The following is a 22,783-nucleotide window of genomic DNA, read 5'->3' as shown; positions in this document are numbered from 1 at the left end:
CACTGAGGACTTTGGGTGGAACTAAAGTGGCTTCTACAACCCCTAGCCGACAGTCAGAAAGACAGGAAGACCAGAGGTTCTGTAGGCAAATCGGCTTTTGACTATGTGGCCTTCAGCAATGTGAATGTGCACACATTTTTAGATTCTGTTTCATTTGAGATATCCAGGAAGATATGAATTTAAAAAAAAAATAAGCAAAACAACCACATTATCCTTCCAACACCCTCATCAAAATTATGTTTTTAACAACATGAGGCCTTTTCTCATTGTTATAAGTGAACCTGGGTTCTGGCTGTACTTGCTCCTCATTGTTACTGTGGCTTCACCCACCTACCTGCTTGCCACGCTGGGGGCTAATTTTGTTAGCAGTGAGGTGTTGGTTCAGAGCTTGCCAGGGCCCTATGTACCAGGCTTACATAGTTTTCAGAGCTGTTTCTTCCTCACTCATTGCCTGTGCAGAACTAAGGACTGAAGTCAGAGCTTTGCACATGCTAAGCAGGAGACCTCACTACCAAGCGGAAGCCTGCGTGCGTGCTTACTTTTAAAGCTTTTTGTTGAAAATACTAAGTACCAGCATGTGTAAAGCTCAAATAGTAAATGGTTTATATCCCCCGAATCTCAGATTTAAAAGAAAAAAAGTGTGTTTTTTTCCCCCTATGGCATAATAATTTAGTTGTTTTAATAACAAAAAACAATTATATAGGCTGTTTGATACTTCCTGGGTTTTTTTGTCGCTTAGCAGTAGCATGGCATTGTTGATGCTTATTGAGCACTTCCTACATGCTACTTTGCAAAGCATTAATATATTGTCTGACTTCATCTGTATAGCAGCCGTCCTAACACTGCCAGGTTTCTCACATTGTTGTAGATGATGAAGGTGTCACTCAATTCTCCAAGGTCACTCAGTAAGTAGCCGGTGTCTCATGAACAGCCTCCATCCCGGTGCATATTATCGTTTTTTTGTTGTTTTGTTTTGTTTTTTTTTTAGATTTATTTTATTTATTTCATGTGTATGAATACACTGTAGCTGTACAGATGGCCATGAGCCATCATGTGCATGGCTGCTGGGAACTGAACTCAGGACTTCTGCTGGCCCGCTGGCTCCAGCATAATTTACTGCAGCTGTCTTCAGATGCACCAGAAGAGGGCGTCAGATCTCATTACGGGTGGTTGTGAGCCACCATGTGGTTGCTGGGATCTGGACTCAGGACCTTTGGAAGAGCAGTCAGTGCTCTTAACCACTGAGCCATCTCGCCAGCCCCGTATTTTTGTTATTTTTAAGTTGAAAATAATACATTTTGTGTCATTGCCCCCGATTGTTTCTTACTGCAGTGGGCAGTCAGCCTGCGGCTAGAAGTTAAATTTCCAGGATGGAATCCTGCCTCAAAATATATTCTACCAACTATTTTACCTAAAAATGGCTGCCAATTTATACTCCCAACATACATACAAAAATGCTTGTCACCACTGCCAGTCTAGAGTTTGACATTGTATACTTCTTTAATCTTTGCAAATATGATAGATGGAAAGCATTTTACTCTTAAACAGTGCATTCCTTGTATTATTGCCTTCATCGTGTTTTTGTTTTGTTTTGTTTTTCTGTTTTTTTGAGACAGGGTTTCTCTGTGTAGCCCTGGCTGTCCTGGAACTCACTGTAGACAAGGCTGGCCTCGAACTCAGAAATCCACCTGCCTCTGCCTCCCAAGTGCTGGGATTAAAGGCATGCGCCACCAGTGCCCAGCTGACATCACTATATTTTTCTGTTTCTTTAGTGCATATTGTCAGTTTACCCAGTTCACTTTAGATCCCATCTTACCTTCCCCTGAGTCCATTTGACCCTTCACAAGCAGAGAGCTACAAAAGCCCTTGGGCAGTAACAGTGTAACTGTTAACTGTAGTCTCCTGGGGATCAATTAGAAGCCTGCTGTGGCCTGAGAGAAAGGTCTGACTTAGTTTCTTCCTATATTAGTTACTTGTTACAGCAATGTTGACACAACATGACCAACACAACTTACAGGAGTATGAGTCTGTCTGAGCAGGCAGGCATGGCTCCCTCCTGGCAAGCAGAAGACAAGCTAGTCTCTGGCCAGAGCAGGAAGCTGAAGGCTCAAGTCTTGAACCATCATAGCAGGGTTCTCAAGGCCAAGTCCAGTGACACACTTCCTCCCCCAAGGCCGTACCTTTTATTTATTTTTTTCAATCAATTTTTTCAATTTATTTATTTTTTTATTGGATATTTTATTTACATTTCAAATATTTTCTCCTTTCCAGGTCTCCTCTTCGGAAACCCATTATTCCATCCCCATGGCCCTGCCTCTATGAGGGTGCTTCCCCACCCAACTACCCAGTCTAGTCTTCCTGCCCTGGCATTCCCCTACACTGGAGTATTAAACACCCTCAGGCCCAAAAGCAGCTCCTCCCACTGATGTCCCAACAATGCCATCCTCTGCCACATATGTGGCTGGAACCATGAGTCCCTTCATGTGTACACTTTGGTAGGTGGTCCAGTCCCGGAGAACTTCGGGGGGGGGGGATCCGGCCTGTTGACACTGTTGCTCCCTCCATGGGGCTGCAAACCCCCTCAGCTCCTTCAGTCCCTTCTCCAACTCCTCCATTGGGGACCGCATGCTCAGTCCAATGGTTGGCTGCGAGCATCTGCCTCTGTATTTGTCAAGCTCTGGCAGAGCCTCTTAGGAGCCAACCATGTCAGGTTCCTGTCAACAAGCACTTCTTGGCATCCACAGTAGTGTCTGAGTTTGGTGTCTGTATATGGGATGGGTTCCCATGTCGGGCAGTCTCTGGATGGCTCTTCCTTCAGTCTCTGCTCCACACTTTGTTTCCATATTTCCTCCTGTGAGTATTTTGTTCACCCTTCTAAGAAGCACTGAAGGTCTTCCTTCTTCTTGGGCTTCCTATGGTGTGTGAATTGAATCAGCCATGTGCTTGCTGATGAGCACCTTGCTCCTTCTTTGCCTGGGCATGGAAAATACAATGTTAAAGACAATTCACTCCTCTCTAGAGAGATTTATCTGCTTATCAGAACTGAGCTGTGGAAGGTAGAGGAAGCCCTCAGTGGATGGAGTTCTAAGTGAATGTGTGCTGTTAACACAAAGTTGACTATGTCAAGGACTCTTGTGTTGATCCAGAGGGAAATAGGTGTCTTTCTCTGGAGCCCAAGTATAGGTGTTGATAGTGTATGCAAAACTGTCCACCATATCTTTCTGCCTCTGGATATTTACGGCCTGAAGATTGGTCCCATGAAAATTAGCTAAACCTGGCTCCTTGATCCAGCTCTATTCCCATAAACCTTACCTCCTGTTCAGCTGTATGCAAAAACTCTGACTCTGTTCAGCTCTATATAATAAACACTTGTGGGTTGTTGTTGTTTTTTCCTTCCATCAGAAAACCAAGTCCCTCTGGCCCCAGCTTTTCTGTATGTTTGTCCTTTTTCATTCCATTGTGACCACAGTCAGGTCCAAGTCCTTTGACACTATACCTGCCTGGGAATAGAGAAGTAGAACTCTCAGCTACCTCTCCCGCAGCATGTCTGCTTTCATGCCACCATGCCTCCCGCCATGATGCCAATGGACTAAACCTCTGAACTGCAAGCCAGGTCCAATGAAATGTTTTCCTTTCTATGAGTTGCCGAGGGTATGATGTCTCTTCACAGCAATAAAATCATAATACAAAGGGCAGTCTCCTTAACAAACCTCCCCTGAGCTTCATTCCTACAGCCAGTTAAGGCATTCAGTGCCGTGTGCTTTTTATTATGTCTTAACCAAGTTTGTTAAAGTTTAGTTTCTTTATAAAATCAGTCTAAGAAAGGGAGGACAATGAGAACATGGGGATGATAAAGAGCATTGACTTGTGTAAAACAGCAGTGATATGTGGTCAGCACACAACTCCCTTTCCTTTTCAGTATTTTCCCCTTCTTCTCAGGCTTCTCACAGCACTTACCATTATCTAAGGAAAGAGATCTTAACTTGGCTCCCAACTGTGGGGTCTTGTTACCTGGCAGCATCATGAGTCAGATTTTTATCTGCACGTGAACCCTGAACCCTTCCATTTCTGGTTGCTTTGGCCTTTTATCACCCCCATTCTTTATACTTTGAGGTTTTTGGAAATGTGTTTTTCATGGGAAACCATTGGAGAAAAGTTGAATTTCCAGGAACTTGGATGAAATTGCAGCTATTTACTGGCTGAGCAGAGTGACCACTAGAGGGCAGCAGATAGTTTTTTCTATATATGAGGGCAGCTCTGGCTCAGAGCACAGAACAGGGTATCATAGAAAAAGAAAAGATGTGTGGGACAGACAGTTTGGCGTCCTTCTTTGCATTTATCTGTACATTCTTTGATGGATATCTGTGGGTTTTAGTGCTAATGAGCCTATTAAAGACAAAGAAAATAGGAAGGAATAAAGCTTTTATAAGAGCAGGTTTACAGCATGTTGATGGCTCTCCTTCTAGAGACATCTTAAGTCTTTAGCATAAAATTAGACATCTTGGCTCTGCAGGAGGCTGAGGGATGGGAATTGTCTCTTGCTCAGCAAGCAAGAATGCCCTCACATTTGAAAGCCAGAAGTGGGTATGTTCACTTGCTTACTGTTTAGTTTATGACATATACAACTGTGGCTGTTCGGCTTTACTGATTTTATTATAGAACACACATAAACATAAAAATTAAAAACATAAACACCAAATTGAAGTGTACATGGTAACTTTCCGTATAGTATCTGGAGGATAGTGGAAAGAACAGATGCCAGTTAACGCTATCTAAGTGACCATTCTGGTGTCAGGATTTTGTTTTTCCAGCAGGCAGTAGGAGGCAGCATGAGTCGCGGTAGAGATTTTATTTTTGCTTCAACTACATCCTCAGGAATTCTATCTTTATTTTTATTTTATGTATATGGGTATTTTGCCTACATGTATGTCTATTCACTATGTGCATGCTTGATACTCTTGGAGGCCAGGAGAAGGCATTAGATCCCCTGGAACTGGAGTTGGAAATGGTTGTAAGCTACCACGTGGGTGCTAGGAATTAATTCCAGTTGTCTGGAAGAATAGAGCTCATAACAACTGAATTATTTCTCTAATCCCCCATTATTAACATTTGATGCTTAAAAATGGCGTATTTACTATATATGATCTTAAATGCTCCCCAAATGTCCATGTATTAAGGGCTTTCTGTTTCTCCTAAGCAGGAAAACTTAGTTCCATTAATATGACAGGGTTAATATCTCCTTTAATGATCACTTACTACATGCCTTGCCCAGTGCTCAAAAGAAGTGCACTTGGTGAGGAGCCCCCCACTCCAGAAGAAAGGAAGAAGAATATAAGAGGTCTGGGGTCACCACCGAAGCTTCTATGCAGATTTCAAAGGAAATGGTGGGAGGCCAGGGCATGTGCGGTAGGACTGAGGTCCCTGCAGCCACTGAACAAACTATGGGAGTATAGCCTGTGATACTGTGGGGATAATCCAGGAATATGAAATGTCCCCTGAAGAAGAATGCAGGCATCAGGCACACCCAACGAAGAAGAGAAGTCACGTGGGCCACAAATGATGAGACTATAAGAGGGTAGGAAAGGAAAGAATTTTAGGTGCTATAATATGGTATATACAGCGGAACTGGCAGCAGGTGTAGAGGTTGAGAAACCCTGGCCTAGCTTAAGTAACAACATAAAGGGTTGGTGAGATGGCTCAGCAGGTTAAGGTGCATGCTACCAAGCCTGACCACCTGGATTCCATCCACAAGACAGATGGAAAGAACTGACTTCTCAGAGTTGACCTCTGACCTCTACACATGAACCTCCCTACATGCACAATAAGTAAAAGTAATTCTTTTTTTTTTAAATTAAGATTTATTTATTTATTTTATGTATATAAGTACACAGTTGGTGTCTTCAGATACACCAGAAGAGGGCATCAGATCCCATTACAGATGGTTGTGAGCCACCATGTGGTTGCTGGGAATTGAACTCAGGACCATTTAAAGAACAGTCAGTACGCTTAAACACAGAGCCATTTCTCCAGCCCCTAAAAGTAATTCTTAAAAAGAAACAAAACATGTACACACACCAGAAAACTAAAAACCACTTCCCTCCTCTAAGTTTAGTATGGCAGCTTTGTAATGTGTAAGCTTTCAGCTGAGTGACAACTCCTCATCCCTGCTTCAAGGGTTGCCTGACAGGGCACTGTCTGGATAGGGCTTTTGAGATCCTGGTGGGCGGGGGAAAGCATCAGCTACCTGTTAGCTCATATGGGCTATTGCTGATCCATGACCTCACTTCTATAATACACAAACTAGCTCTGCAACTCTCCACGTTCCCAGGATTCCCCTTAGTGCCTCTGACCTTCTTGGTCCTGTGATAGAGGTTTCTCATTTCTACAAGACACACATGTCATGGATGTCAGAAAGAAAAAGAACACCATGTTAGTCCACTCTCATGAGCTCCAGCTCATTCCTGCGTTTCAACTTCATCTTGTTCTGATTTTTACATCCATGTCCGATTACCATACTGACAGCCTACAGTGAGCACTAGAAACTCCAGCATCAGGTATGAAGACAGCAAGCTTCCCGCTTAAGGGATGTTGATAATTAAGTTGTTGCCAAGTGAAGTCACTGTAATGAGTATGTGTGTATGTATACACACATATAAGCATTTTAGAATTGTTATGGAGTGTATTATGAGAATCCCGGGGGCTGCCTTGTAGTCACCAGATGATACCAGAAAAATCAAGGTTCCTTCCTGAGGTTCTTTGTAAAAAGAAATTAATAGTGGACTCAAATGAAGGCTCAAGAAAATAATTTATTAGGGTTTAAAATGAAATCCCAGGACTGGCATGCTGCCAATCTCTATAGATGCCTGGAGGAGACAAGAGGGAAATAAAAAGCCATGCTATTTGAATTAGTGGTCTGTAGGTCCACCATATATACTGGCAGGGAGGGAGCTAGGGAAAGAGTAAGAAATTCCAATCAGAAAAAGATTGTTTAGGTTTTGTCCAGCATCTGAAAGAAAAGGACACGGAGAAAAGGGCGGTGGGTGGGGGGGAGGATTGGAACTCACAAACCTCATGGCAACCTCTTGGGAGTTTGCAGGGACTCCTGATGAATAAGGGTCAAGAATTCTGGGAAGCAGAAGTACAATATCTCATTGAAGGAATGATTGTCTTTTTTAAATTCCTCATAGCTTAAGGTGAACCTGTCTTCCTAGTGGTGGGTACCCACTCAGGTCATAGGTTCTAGTCTCCTGACCAGGAGGTTTTCCCGTAATGGCCTTTTACTGATAACCCTTGGAGTGTCCTTCCAAAAGACTTCAATCCTGTTGAAGGATGGGTCCTTAGGTGCTGGTGGTGTTGAGAGGTGAATGGATTTTGTTGAGGGTGATAACCACCAATGGATGAATTCAATGGTGAGTTCATAGCTGAATAGGCTGCTGGGAGGAGGCCTAGAAGGAGGACATGGCTCCATGGGGTCATTAGGCATGCAAATTTGAAGACAATCTTTTACCCCTTCTTGGCTGCCACGAAGCAAGCAGCTTTCTACAGCGCTGTCCTACAGCGCTGTCCTTCAGCTGTAACGTTTCTGCCCTTCCACAGACTTAACAGTCACAGAGCCTGCTGCCTTACCCTGCAAGCATACACCCAAATAAAATTGCCTTGGTGACTCCATTGCTTATCTCAGGAAGTTTTTCAGATGGGTGAAAGTAACTAATGTGATACCTGGAAGAACAGGACAGATTAGTTCTGTAGAGAGGCAGGTACTTCCTCCTCACCGTAGGTCCTCTTGGGAACTGGTTTAAGCCCTGCACCCTTTTCTTTCCTTTCTCCCTACCTTTCCACTCTCCTGCCCTCTTCTCTTCTGTCTTTCCTATTCTGCCCTCCCCTTCTCCTCCCTCCTGAGTGTATTTGTACCCTATCTCCCCTCTTGGACAATTACCATTAACAGACTTACACAATGTTCTAGAAGTTTCCCTCCTGTATCTCAAGGGTTACATGCCAAGCTTGAACTGTGGTATTTAAAGTTAGAAATGAAAATAGGCTGTCGAGAACACAGTTTGAGTATGTATTTTGAATATGAGTATTCTTCCTAGGAATATGGGAGAATAGAAAGCAGAGGCTTGGCCCTTGCTCATAAAATAATTCTATCAATTATGTTAATACCTCATGTTGTCTCTCAAGAATATATCTGAGGCAGATACTATCTACTATCTTTGTTTCTGTGGGGATTTCAATGAAAATGGCCCCCATAGGGGGTCATATGCTTGAATATGTGGTTCTCAGTTGATTGAATTGTTTGGGAAGGATTAGGTGGAGTGGTCTTGTTGCAAGATGTGTGTCACTGGAGGTGGGCTTTGAGGTTCCAAAAGCCCACACCATTCCCAATATCTCTCTCATGCAGATAAGGATGTAAATCTCCTTAGAAGAGAGAGTAAAGAGAGGAAGGAGGAGGAGGAAGAAGAAGAAAAAGAAGAAGAGTGAAAGGAAGAAAAGAAGGGAGGGAAGCACAGAAATATGTACATGAGTGTGGAGAGGGATCTCCCTAGGGAGAATTTCTTTCATTGTCTTCTAGCTCCCCATCCTAAGTCCTTTTATCTGAGATATGCTATTTCCCCTTATCTTATGGAAACAGGATTTGAAGCTTGTACCTCAGGATGAGAGCTTGTCAAATACTTGTTCCTGTTCTTCATGTGTAAAATAATGAGATTAGATGTGAATACACACATACATACACACACACACACACACACACACGTGTGCGCACGCGCACACAGACACACATTTTTCTTTTATAATAGAGAATCTGTGAAAGCTCCCATAATTGGTCCTCTGATCCCCATTCCCATTTCTCCATCAAAGAACTCAAATGAATGAATTAGCTATGATGGGCAGGCACTTTCCTAAGGCCACACTGGTGTGCATGTGCTTCAAGAAGGTGGAGCTCCTGGGAGTGTTAATTTAGCCTGCTTATACTTTTTCCTGGTTGATAGGCTCTCATAGAAGACAATGACAGCATAACATGGTTGCTTCCAGCATTGCCTTGATGTTCAGATGGTGAAGGTTAGTTAGGGCTTGGGAACACGTAATTATAGAGTATTTCCTGGGTAAATTCGATAACTAGTCGCATTTCAGAACCAATGGTCTAAACTGAATTGAAGTATTGTGTGTGTGTGTGTGTGTATGTGCGTGCATGTGTGTGCATATGTGTGTGCATGTGTGTGCATGTATGTGTGTGTATGCATGTTAAACTCTCTCAGAAGATCCTAGAAGCCCATCTGCTTGACTAAATTGGCCATAATTCTGCTGCCAGCTAAATTTCATGTCTTAGGATCACCCACGTTACAGAGTTCACTGCAATACTATAATGAGGGCAAGATCATAGCATGTGTCACTTTGCATCTTCAGAACCTGCACACAATAGGTGGTGGGTTTGAGAATCAAGTTTTGAGTGCACCTAACCAGCACGGTGTGGTTTACCTGACTGGTGGCTCTGGAAGTGAGTCTGGATGGTATTTCCTGCTGAGCTCCTCTGTATCATTTGCAGGTTACATTGCCTATGCCGAAAACCTTAGTTTCATACTTGATGACTTTAAAGTACCCAGCTACATGTATTTCTTTTACAGATGGGGAAACAGAGACTTACAAATTCACTTTTAGATTCCTCTAAGCTGGTGTGTTGTAGAAGTGACATTTGAAGCCAAATGAATTTTGATTTCACATTAGTGTCTGACTAATAAAACCAAAGTTAACCTATTATCACAGTACATGGAATTAGCATGAGCTCTTAATCTTAATAAATTAAGAGCTTAGTGAGCTCTCAATTTCAGTAGATTGAAATTATTATCCAAGTCAGTGTCATATGACTTTTTAATGCTTGTTGGACAGGCATGATGGCATACGCTTGTAATATCCACACTGAGAAGGGAGTTGTGGGAAGACCATGATTTCTGTAGCAACTTGGATTATATAGCAAATCTCAAAAACAACAAACAAAAACAAACAAATCAAAACCAAAAAACCTCACAAAACCCCAAATCAACCAACCAACTATACAAACAAAACCCCAAAATAAAACACCAATAAAAAGCCAAAAAAGAATGCATTTATAAAAAGAAAGAGGACAAACAGGCATGATTCATTCTTTCTCACACACATACACACACATTTATTATTTTAATTCTGAATTTAATTAATTTAATATACATGTGGGAACCCTGGCAAATTATGACAGGCTCATAAAACTAGTTATAAGTAGTCCAGACAAGTTAGTCAAAACAGGCTTCACATAAAAATTATGTATAATATAGCAGTCATTCCTCACCAATGCATCCTGAAAAACTGGTTTTCATTTTAATGTTTTATCCATTTGAGTTATGTAAATATTCCTAAAATATGAACATCTTTATATACAAAGAGACAATGTGGCAGGACAAGTGACCTTGTCTATTTTATCTTTTCTTATGGGAAGTCGTGAAAAATATCTGCTTCAAACTTGTTCTGGGATTCAAGAAAGGACCTAATTTGTAAAGTTATCTAACTAGTTTTTTTATTTGAAAAAAACCAAACCCACCAAATTTCTAGATTGAGCTAAGTTGTTTGGAAAGAGAAAAGGATCTCTTGTGTGTCCCAAGCTCTGTCAGAGAGGAACCAGACAGGAATTAGCCACACATGTGGGCAGGGCTGGGCCTGGGGCATGTCTTCCCACGAGGTGTACTGTAGACTTGGAGCAGCTCATCATAACCAGTTAGACTGGTCCATCACCCTAGAGGATAGGAAAAGAAAATTAAGTTGTCTTTCTTTTCTCCATTTCTCTCCCCCTTCTAGCCCTCCTTTCTCCTGCTCTTTGACTTCTCTTGTCCATTAGTGTGTTACCCACTGAACACTCTCAACACTTTGACAACTTAGTTTCATAATTAAATCTGTGGCTTACTTGTTTTTGGTTATAGGCATGGAAGCTTTTCTGTTTTTCTTTTCGATCATTTATTAGTAAACACAATTGTGGTGAAAAGGATGCTTTGTTGAAAGCCACAGTGAATATACATAGGTGTGAGGACTTGAAGCCTAGCTTATGTTGCCTTCTTGAGTTTTATATGGGGATTAAACAAATATAAGCATCATTTGCCGAGTCTCATGAATGCAAAAATCAATCTGTAGCTATTACCTTGTAGTACACACTGAGATAATCTCCCATTTTATAGATAACCAAGTCAGGGCACCTGGCCACTAGTTGGCCACCCACCCAGTTCTCACAGCTAGGATTTTAAGGAATACTCTCATCCATCACTTTTAAAAAGACACCAGGTTCTGAAGGCTCTCAGCTTGACTGAACCAAAGTAGACCTGCATGCCTTCTGCACACGTGAACCGACAGGTAGTTGGGACAGCAGCATGCTGAGAAGTCAGCCGACTTCCCTAAGTCACTTGACTAGCAGATGTGACAGTAGGCTCTTTCCATACTATGCTTCTGGGCTAGGGATGATCTCTCTGGATTAGAGGCAAACTACCCACAAGAAAGGACTCCTTGGGAGGTGGCATTTGGAACTGAAATACACAGCAATGGAGTCTCACAGTCTACAAATCACTTTCTAAGTGAAGGGAGGGGGAACAAATATTGACAAACCATGGATACAGGTGAGAGAATTCAGTGTACATTGTGTGTCCCTCTAATTTTTCTGTAGATTTGTTTTCAAAATAAGAAAGTTGGAGGGGAGGGTATAAAAGAAGAAAAGAAAAATGGAATTCTGATGACTCATCCTCTGTAGTCAATCCCCCTGTGTCCACATGCTGAAAACCATTATCTTTCTATTATCAATAATTTAGTCATTATATCATCAAAGTACAGAGTCTTGGCAAATTAAATGCAGTGAAGAGACTCATATACTGGCATATGTTTATGGCTATGCTTTTAAACAGACAGATATCTTTAGATTTAGTGAACTATTACTATCTATCTAAGAAGCAAAGAAAATGTACCATCCGCTAAAATATAACTATCAGTTTAGCTGGCTTGGGAAGTATTTATTCATTTTTAATGAACTGTGAGATTTAAGTGTTCAACATTCTTACAGATTTATTTTTGTTTTATGCATATGCATATTTTGCTTGCATGTATATATGTATATTACTTTTGTGCTTAGTGCTGGATAGGCCAAAGAAAGGCATCAGATCCATTGTAACTGGATTTACAGATTGTTGTATGTTACCATGTGGATGTTGAGAATTAAACCTGGGTTCTCTTGAAGAGCAGCCAGTGTTCTTAACCACGGAGTTATCTATCTATCCATCTATCTATCTATCTATCTATCTATCTATCTATCTATCTATCTATCTATCTATCTTCTATCTATCCTCTAAATGCTCAATATTCTTATTTGCTATCACAAAAAATACTGTGTTGGCTGATAACTGGTAATCATCCTCTCTAATTGTTTAAAGATTAAAATAAAAAAAGACCAAGTGTGGTGGTACATGCCTTTAATCCCAAAACCTCTGCAGGCAGAGGTAGTTTACTTCTTCCATTATGGGTTCTGAGAATTGAACCCAGACTTGCATTTAAAAACATATTTTTGTTTATTAAGCCTTTATAATTGTGTGTGTGTGTGTGTGTGTGTGTGTGTGTGTGTGTGTGTGTATGCATTGCTTGAGGGGAGATCAGTTAACACCTTTGATAGTTGGTTGTCTCCTTCCTCTGGGTTGGTACTATTGATTGAACTCAGGCTGACAGTTTTGGCAGTCAGTGTCTTTACCCACTGAACCATCTTGGCAATACAGATTTTTTTTTTTATATTTTCAGAGCAATACATGAGTATTAACTTTTATAATACTATAATTTAGAAGGAAAGAAAAACGTAAGTCTTCATTTAAAATAATTCTGACAGCAATTTTTACTGGATTTTTTCTATTCTTAGGTATTATTTTTATTTTTGTAATTGTATATTATTTAATATGTAAGTTTTATATTCTATTTTCAAATGACCTCCCCAACACACTCATCCATGGTTCTGCTAATGGAGCCTCATGTATGCTAGGAAATGGACTTGTCTATCAATACACTTAGTCTAGTGTTTTCAATTATTAGAGTTTTAGTGAGAATATTTTTTCACACTTGGCCAGATGTAATATTACTTAGACCAGATGTAATATTTTTTCACACTTTGAAAAATAATTTCAAAAGACTGGGGGATATGTAACAAAATTCGCAGCTTTGTACAGTGAGAACCTGGGAGAATCTGAGAGAGTAGAAGGGAGGGAGGGAGGGAGACTTTCCAGGTCATCATATATTTTTGTTTATGTGTCTTCACACATATTTTCATATATATGTATATACATATATATATGAAATGTACATACATATATGTGTATATATACATACATACACTCATACATATATATTGCTTATCTGAAATGTAAAAATGTTACTATTTTAGTCATGTCTCAATATATTTATAATAAATGTGTGGGGATATATAATTAATTGCTCAATCTAATTTGGCTTTATGTTGAAATAATTTGTTTGTTTTAGTATCTATAGATTTGTTTTTATTTTTTATATTTTGTTATTGATATTTTCTGATGGAATTTAGAAAGTCTTCTTGACTAATTTCCCTTTTTCTGTTCTTGTATCAGAAATTGTTTAGGTTGTGCATTGATCCCCTTCACTGGAGAAAGTGAGAATTTGAGGCCAGATGTAATGTGTTGTTAGAAGGAACATACCCATGCCCATCTGGCAAACACTTCCTCAAAGCCCTTTTGTAAATGTTGAATGCACATATATCGAGAGAGGGTGGGGGAGGGAGAGAGAGAGAAAGGGAGACAGAGAGGGAGAGGTGGGGAGAGAGAGGGAGAGAGAGAGCTAGTGTGGTCACTATGGTCACTACAGGTGCAATAATATTGTTCACTATATGTGCTGTTTGTAGGAGCTTACTGGAACCACAGAGCGGCTAGGTTTCCCCAGGCAGCCACACTCACTACCCCTCATCACATGGAGATGGTGGCCTGACTTGCCCTCCTTTGCTCTGAGAGGAAACAATGGAATCCTAACTTACCCCACAGCAGGTACAGCACTGGCAATCTCCACAGAGAGTTCCCAGGAGGCCATTGATCACCTGGATGGCACAGAGAATCATCTGGATCCCTCCGATGACCAGCAGAATGGAGAAGAGGGTGAGATTCCAGGGGACCACATCACGGGGCTCTTCACACTCGCTCCACAAGGCTTGGTCGTCAAGATAATTACTAAGGTGACAGAAATGCAGGGAGGAGGGAGACATTTGACAAACGTCTGTGATTCCCTAGACTAGAAAGTTACCATTACCATTTCTCTTGTGCAAGACAAGTTCCATGACGAGATACCTTTTAATAACAATAAAAAGAATCTGAGCAAATCTCACTGAGTAGGTCTTTCATGTAGACACTGTCCCGGACACTTCACATTTTCACTTCTTTATTGCTTACGGAAGCCAAGGACTCTTTTTCTCCCACTCCACAAACAAGAATGCTGACACACCATCCTTGTTTGTGGATGATGGGGACATGGAGGCACAGGGACTTTAAGTGACTTGTCTCAGTCAAACTACTAAATGACAGAACAATGTTAGTGAGCTGGCCAAGAGGATGAATAAACACACACATACTCATAAAGAAGCAGAAAATGAAGCTGCAACAGGTATGCACTGTATCCATGTTGATGGCCTTCATCCTAGGTATCGTTATTAGAGACCAACTCTATTGTCACAAATTATCAAGTGGCCATCCAAAGCTATGTAAAATAGGTCATGTCACATAACTAAAAGGAAGCATCTAAGCCAAGTGTGATGGCTCACAGCTGTAATCTCAGCACTTAGGAGTTGGAGGCAAGATGCCTTGAGTTTGAGGCAAACCCGAAGCTATGGTGGGATAGCCTGTCTCAACAAGCAAAAGAACCCACTCCAAAAACAAAACAAAACAAAGCAAAACAAAAGATGCATCTCTGTGGATAGAGTGCTTGCCTGGCATGCACAAGGCCCTGAGTGTTATCTACTACACAGCATAAAAGAGATGAGGTGGTACATACTTATAATTCTAGAACTAAAGGAGGTAGAGGCAGGATCAGACATTCAAGTTCCTCCTTGTCTATATAGTTAGCTAAAACAAGAAGACCCAACTAAACAAATAACACACATTGGGGACATGGAGAGACTGTTCAGTGGCTGCTCTGGTTCACTGGCTGACCACCTGGTTCAACTACCCATCCTGGTTCAATTCCTGGCACCTACATGGGATCTTACAGCCATGTACAGTTTCAGGCATCCAGTGCTCTCCTCTGGCCTCCTCAGGCACCAGGCACATGGGGAAAACAACCATACAAATAAAATAAAAGCAAAATATAAGAATAAATAGGGATTTAAGAGACATCTCCATAATTAAGAGCTTGTACCGCTCTTGTAGAGGATGCAAACATGAGTGGCTTATGACCACCTGTGAACTCAGGCCACAGGAGATTTGATGTCTTCTTCTGGCCTCCATGTGTCCCTGCACTCATGCGAAGACACCACTACAACTTGCACATGCACACAAACACACACACTTCAAAATGGAAAATAAATCTTAAAAAAAAAAGGACCGGATTCTAATGTAATTCAAGTTTTTGTTAGCATACGGGAATTCCACACAGGAAAAGGTCTTAAATTTCTGTATAGGGAGAGCTTGTAGCAGTCTAAAGGTGTGAGATTTTGAGGGAGAAATGGGTATTATAGTTCCCAAGAGACAGTGGGTAGGAGTTGTGGGGTCACACAGGACTTCCTGCTTACATGCTGCACTATCTGTCAGATTTAAACCAGTCTGGGACGCATGAGATCCTGCCTACAAAAGAAAAAAGAGAGTAAAGCAGACGTGCCTCCTAATGGCTTTCCCCTAGGATGTGTCTCCAATATAAATATTGGGGCATATAAAATTTACTCTTTGCTTCTTTAATATCACCATCAGCAAACATTTCCAAGAAAATCAGGGCTACCCTCCTCAGCACTGAGAGACTGTGGGTTTTATGGTTCGAGCTGGAATCTCAGAAGCCACCTTGGTAACCTTTGCCTTTCCTCCTCACTTCTAATCCGGGGGCTGTCTTCCTCTATACTGAACAGGGATTGGAGAATTCTGAAATCTTGGTCCTTCCAATCAGGTTGACACTGTGCTGTTTTTAATTATAAGGTGGTCACCCGACACTGCTGATGGATGAGTTCTCTGTCACTGTGAGGAACAGATGAAGTGACATAAAATGAGAGCACTCAGGAGAGTAATGCACTGGAAGCAGAGGTGGGATGGTGAGAATGGGCCTCATGCGAAGCACCAATACACAGCGCTCTGAAACACGCTTTCCTGCTTTTACCTTAGCCGTCACTCTGCTGTTATCTACAGGGCAATGGTCACTCTCCAGACCATGGTCATTGATTCCATTTTATCTGAAGCAGGATGTGAATTTATCTACTCTAGGGCGGGTGAGTGGGCTTCCAGGTCAGAATCACTGGGTTGTTGTATTGCTTTGGAGTAGTACTTTGCCCCTCTTGTGCTTCTGTTTCTCTAGCCTTTGTTTTCGACATAGCTTAATTGACATTAAGTTCATGGAGGGCAATGTTTCTTACACAGCAGAGCACCACAGAAATCTGTGGTAACACTGTAGGGATGCTGTTAATGGAAGTAATAGCAGAAGTGTTCATCAGAAAGAAGTAATCCACTACTTTACTTATCCTTCCTAGGGGAGAGACTGAGCTATTGACAAAATACCTCGAGAGAAAGTTCAGTCCGCTGGTGTCTGAGTGCTAGCTACATTCCTCAATCCAACCCTACAGTGATGGAGTCTCAACAACTCTCTGAAAGACATGGGGGTCCACAGTAAAAGAAACATTTTGGAGTCACTGCGTGTGATGTGAAGATGACAGTCGATCTCTACTTGGTTAGTTGTGAGAATAAGGTTGAGGTACTTGATGCCAGTGAACCCACCAAGGTTATCAGATCAGAGCCACTTACCTCCCTAGCTGAAGAGAATTCTTAAAGTTCCTAAGGATTTCATTGTAAAGGAACAAAGAGGAGTCTCAGTTAATACAGCTTTCCCTCTGCATGCTCAGGTTCCACGCATGTAAGTTTGGTCATAAACAGTTGATAAAATGGTATCTGTAGTGAACATGTCATTGTTCTCTAAGCAAAACAGTGTATCAATTGTTTGCATTTGCATTTACATTGCATCAAGGATTATAAGCAATATGCAAACGTTGTGCTAGCCTGTGCAAGGGTAAAGTTATTGGGTATATATAACTACAGATGTCCTGGAACCTCAGTAGACGCTGAAGGACAACTGTTTATTGATATACTATAGAGTTGTTTTTTTTTCCCCAAATGGGCCCATTCTCAATGTGTTAGAATATCCAAGGGCCAAGCTTCCTGTTTCCAAATGATAATCAGTCACTGTGTGAAATAGAGGGCCTGAGATAGTGAACCGATGAGAAATAGTCCAAGCTTCTCAGGGGATAACAGCACATGGACTGAAATGGAAATGTTCTGTATGTTTACTATTCACCTCAGTCGTTACAAACCACAAACAACTAGTGAGAAATGTGGCTGGAATTGTGGAATTCAAATCACTAGTGCAGAATTCATCTATACTGCTGGGATTATTAGTATGGTGACTATGTAGTCGGCATATTTTTGCTTATGCTATTGAAGACAAAGCATCTAGATGTTATGACTTCTAGTCCTAGCTACACTCCTCGAGGACAAAAATATTTAATACAACATGCTAATGTTTGGATGTGATGTGTGGCACAACAATTTATCTCCAGACAACTGAGGCATCCTCTTCTAGTTACGTCTCTTGTGTTTGTCAAAAGGACAATCAGAAGTGAGAACTATGCAACTTCTCTTAACTGCACAGCTAGCTTTGCCTTGAGGGGGTGACATGCTGAGAGAGCATGATGGAGAGGCGTCACACCATTACGATCATTGTACAGTGGAGCCTTACCCGTCATTGAAGGGGTATCCCCATGTACCATTGACCATCAAGCATTTAGGACCCTTGTTGATGGAAATAGCTGAGACAATAAATGAGTATCCAGCTCCCAAGAATCCAATCACAGCAAACAATGTAGAGGTGAACATCTGAAAGAAAAGAGGCAACAAAGCTTTTAGGTCAGGCAGAGATTAATTGTATCCAGTCACACCATTCAGCATACCTGCCCAGCCTGATGCTGAGCATGATGGCCACAGGGCAGGAGCCATTTGTGATTACTTACAGCTCTTTAAGAGTGAAGCTTTGGGCCCTGTGCTCCCCCCTTTTACTCCACTCTCATTTTTTGCTCATTCATTGATGGAGGAATGCTACACTGTCTGGTACACAATGGTATACCAGTTAACACAGCTTTACCTCTGCATGCTCAGGTTCCACGCATGTAAGTTTGGTCATAAACAGCTGATAAAATGGCATCTGTAGTGAACATGTCTCATTTTGGAGGCAGAGGCAAGAGAATCAGAAATTCAAGGTCATTCTGGGCTGTCTGTCAAATTTAAACCAGCCTGGGACTCATGAGACCCTCTCTAGAAAATAGCAGGATGAATGTTATTTTGAGAGTGTGTTCATTTGTAATTTTCTTTTTCTTTTTCTTTTTCTTTTTCTTTTTCTTTCTTTCTTTCTTTCTTTCTTTTTTTTTTTAAGATTTATTGTATTTAGTATATGTAAGTACATTGTAGCTGTCTTCAGACACCAGAAGAGGGAATCAGGTCTTGTTACAGATGGTTGTGAGCTACCATGTAGTTGCTGGAATTTGAACTCAGGACCCCTGGTAGAGCAGTCAGGGCTCTTAACTGCTGAGCCATCTAGGGGAATGGCAAAGACTGAGTACAGATGTAAACATCCACATTTAGGCAAGTGAGAAGTCAGGTTAACAAAAACTACCACCAAGGCAATAGTGTTCCCCTTTGTCAGAGTGTAACCGTTTGAACTTCTTCTAGACTACCTCTGTCTACAACATTAATTTCATATATAATGTAAATAGCCTAGCTAAAGGAAAGATATTGTTTAATTTTATATATTTAACACATTATCACTTCAATGTGTAATCAGTATAAAATATATGCTCTTTTGTACAAGTTCTTTGGAATATGGCCATATTTTGTGCAGATTAGGCACTTCCCACTTTTTCTGTAGTCACACTTGGTTATCATATTGAATAATCTTCACCTAGGTCATTTGAAATTTTTTGATAGTAAAAGGTTTTAAAATTCATGGATCTGGTGTTCATTGAATTTATGGCAATGCTTTCTCCCAAGAAAGAAGAGAATGTGATAGAGGGAGGAATGTACTCATTCTTAAATGAATAAGTTGTGTTTAAGTAAATAAGTCATGCTTTATACCACTCTATGATGTATCTGGAAAAATGGGGAACTGAGTTACAGTTTCAGAAAGCTACAGGTGGTATGTTATATTTTTGAGTTCAAGTTTGGAATACCCCACTCTAAAATAAATAAAACAAACACTCTAATTTTCATAGTCTTACAGAATAGGTGACTCACATAAAGGAAGGTGCACTTTACAATATGTTGCTATAATTTATATCACACAAAATATCTTTAAAAGTTGGTAAGTGCACTGTAACTGTATAACTATCAATAAACATATGATATTTTTACTTTTTTTATTGTTTTGATATAGGATCTTACTACATAGATCCTATATCTAGATCTAGGCTGGCCTAGAACTCACAGAGTTCCACCTGCATTGCCTCCCTCAAGTGTTAGATTAAAGGTCTGTGCCACCATGCCTAGCCAGATATGATCTGACCTAAAGCTGTATGGGTTGAGTTCCATTTGTCATAAATTTTTATATTAAAATATCTTTCATTACAATGGAATTTACTGAGATCAAATTAATTATGTTAGGGTAGACACTCCCAAATTGACATTTAAAGTGGATAGGCTTGGGACTTGGGGCAGCTTCCAAATGTCACCACCTCTTAAGAGCAGTACTGGCTGCCAGATTTTGGAGTCCAGCATGTGAACATTCATTCTAGCATTTGTACTTCAGTATTCTTTATCTCCCTGAAAGGAATAAATAGAAAAGAGGAACACTAATCTTCATATGGCCACAAATGGGTATGAGCTACAGGTAGCAGGACCTGGGTCTAAGTCCTGGCTCCTCCCATCTGACCTTGAGAAGTTAAACATTCTTTCTCATTTCCTCTTCTGTATAATGAGGTTCAACAATAATAATTAATGAGTAAGAGGACCTATTCAGTAGTGACTAGTGACCCCTCTAGAAGAACCAGATATTCTTCAGGGTTAAAGTAGTGTGAGTTACTAAATCATGCCTAGCACGCCATTCAATGACGAGACACCAAGGATCTTTTGTACTTATTTTAGGAAAATTTCTGTGACAGTATAACGTACTCAATACATTATTATTAGTACATAATAATTTATTATTATTTTCTGCAATATTTTAACTGTTGTACCCTCACTTTCCTTTCTACAAATACAACACGCAAAAATCTAGGGAGCAAAAGTAAGCAGATTTCCTCTGAGATGTTCATTGCAGAAACCCATTCTGCAGCCAAATACTCTACTGCTGAGCTACCCCTCATCCATCACATTCTATCCACATTGCTAAACATGCATGTCCACATTGTGTGCTGTCAAAGTGTTCCTTGAAACAGGTGATAAGAAACTTCTGGAATCCAATGCCTTTTAAGCCATCCTGCCAGCTTTATGACTCCCCCTGCCCCAAATCAGGGTCCACTGATAATTGAACCCAGGTCTGTCATTACTCAGAGTGTGTCTTTGGCAATTTATTCTATGCTGATATTGGACAGAACGCATGGGAAGGACCATGGAGCTGGAAGGGGAGGAAAGGTGTGTGGCCTAGGGATGTAGTCTTTGCAGTGTTGGGCAATGGCAAGGTGTTAGGGATATACCTCTGGTGGCCATGGCCCTTCCTACTTGACAACCATTCTAAGAGATCTAGAGAGGCTACCTGAAGTTGGTTCTCTCCTTCTCCCTCCTTCCTTCCCAATCCTAGTCTTCTGAGTGCTGGAATTACAGTGTACAGAAAGCCCAAATGGTTTTCTCTGAAAACAGTAATGTCCTGTATTTTCTGCTTTGGCTCTGCTTGAGAAAGCCATGGAGACTACAATCAGAAACTTAATGTACAGACTGGCTTTCCTCACTTGTATAATGAGAACTTCCTTGTGTAACTCAAGGGGCTTTCGTGAGGATTAAGCCTGAGAAAGTCTAGAAATTCCTGGACATCTCTCTTGGTACTCCTAGCTGTAGTCAGCCGGCAAGCATTTATCCAGGGTTTGTATGTCCTTGATACCAGCACACTCACCTGAGACTTCTCTTCCTTCTCCTTACAATAATGTTGTGACGCCCCTTTATCTGATTCTGGTAAGATCTTTCCACAGTTAACAGTTGTCATTACCAGAAGCCATATTACAGCAGAGGATTTTACTTTTCTATTTTGTTTTGCCTTTGTTTCAAATATGTGGTATGCTGGGGGTTAAACCTGATGACTTACACATGGTATGTAAGCATTCCACTACTGGGTGTCCTTCCTATCTAATGAAGATGCTTTTTAAAGAGAGAGAACAATGAAGAAATGTAGATCCATACTAAGTTCTTACTTCATGATAATGCATCCTTTAAAAGGATTGCCTTTTTTAAAAATTTAGTATATATTTTTTTTACTTATTCACTTTTTATCCCATTCACTGCCCCCTCCTGGCCACCCCCTCTCACAATCTTTCTCCCATCCCACTCCACTTCTCCTCTGAATGGGTGGGGCCCCTTGGGCATCCCCTACTCTCACAAATCAAATGTCTGCTAGGCTAAGCTCTTCCTCTCCCACGGAGGCCAGACCAGTCAGCCCAGCTAGGAGAACATATCCACATACAGGCAACAGCTTTTGGGATAGCCAACATTCTAGTTGTTCAGGACTCACATGAAGACCAAGCTGCACATCAGCTACCTTTGTGTGGGGAGGCCTAGGTTCAGCTTGTTCTTTGGTTGGTGTTCAGACTCTGAGAGCCCCAACAGTCCAGGTTAGTTGACTCTGTTGGGCTTTCTGTGGAGTTTCTATCCCGTTCGGGGCCTGTAATCCTTCCTCCCTTCTATTCCTCCATAATGTCTTTCTTAAATTTCCTTCAATCTGCCTGCCCTTGTAAGGAATAAAGAGCTAGATATTCAGGATCTGCCTGTAGGGAGCAGTGGTTAGCTGAGTACAAGTGCTCACTCAACTGCACACAGTTGCCTTATGATGACACCAAGATCTTTCTTCTAAATGTCAACCACATTGCCCTGCCTGGGGTGGGGGATATAGAGATTTATTACTTGATGTCTGCCTTGCCCCTGGCTGTCTCCTTATCAATCTACTTTCCATCCCATTATTAAAGACACTTAACTTTGAGTCAAGTCCAAAGTTTCTAAATGGCCTTTTCCTAAAGTGAACGAGTTGATAAAATTAATTAGTTGTCTCACTGGGACCTGGGAGATGAACATTTCTCAAAGATTAAAGAGAGTACAGAGGGCCGTGACCAAACAGACAAGGCATGGGAAAAAGAGGTAGTGACCTAAAAACAAATGCAGGTCAGGGCTTCAAAGGCCACCCTGAAAGGTACTTGCTCTTCCCCTTTCCTGGTTCATTTCAGCCTAATTAGTCTGAGAGAGTTCAAGCTTGAGCCTGAGCCTGAGCCTCTGTCTCCCTCCCTCTCACAGGGGCCTGTTGAGGGTTAGATATGAGAGAGAGAGACAGAGAGAGAGAGACAGACAGAGAG

At 41.2% G+C, this 22,783-nt stretch overlaps 1 protein-coding gene across 2 annotated transcripts in view; it reads right to left on the bottom strand.

The window, feature by feature from the left end:
* Positions 1-10,161: 10,161 nt before the first annotated feature.
* Positions 10,162-22,783, bottom strand: part of Tm4sf4 (transmembrane 4 L six family member 4) — a 63,591-nt gene continuing 50,969 nt past the window's right edge. For both annotated transcript variants that reach the window (XM_031373889.1, XM_031373888.1), the window contains 3 exons: positions 17,983-18,119; positions 14,042-14,231; positions 10,162-10,759 (listed from right to left, as the gene is read on the bottom strand). In XM_031373889.1, the coding sequence (XP_031229749.1) occupies positions 10,742-10,759; positions 14,042-14,231; positions 17,983-18,119 (345 nt within the window). In that variant the 3' untranslated portion in view covers positions 10,162-10,741. The remainder of the gene's footprint in view (positions 10,760-14,041; positions 14,232-17,982; positions 18,120-22,783) is intronic.

Source organism: Mastomys coucha, unplaced genomic scaffold (assembly GCF_008632895.1).
Source record: "Mastomys coucha isolate ucsf_1 unplaced genomic scaffold, UCSF_Mcou_1 pScaffold16, whole genome shotgun sequence".
Lineage (NCBI taxonomy): Eukaryota > Metazoa > Chordata > Mammalia > Rodentia > Muridae > Mastomys > Mastomys coucha.
This window is presented reverse-complemented; position numbering and strand designations above follow the sequence as displayed.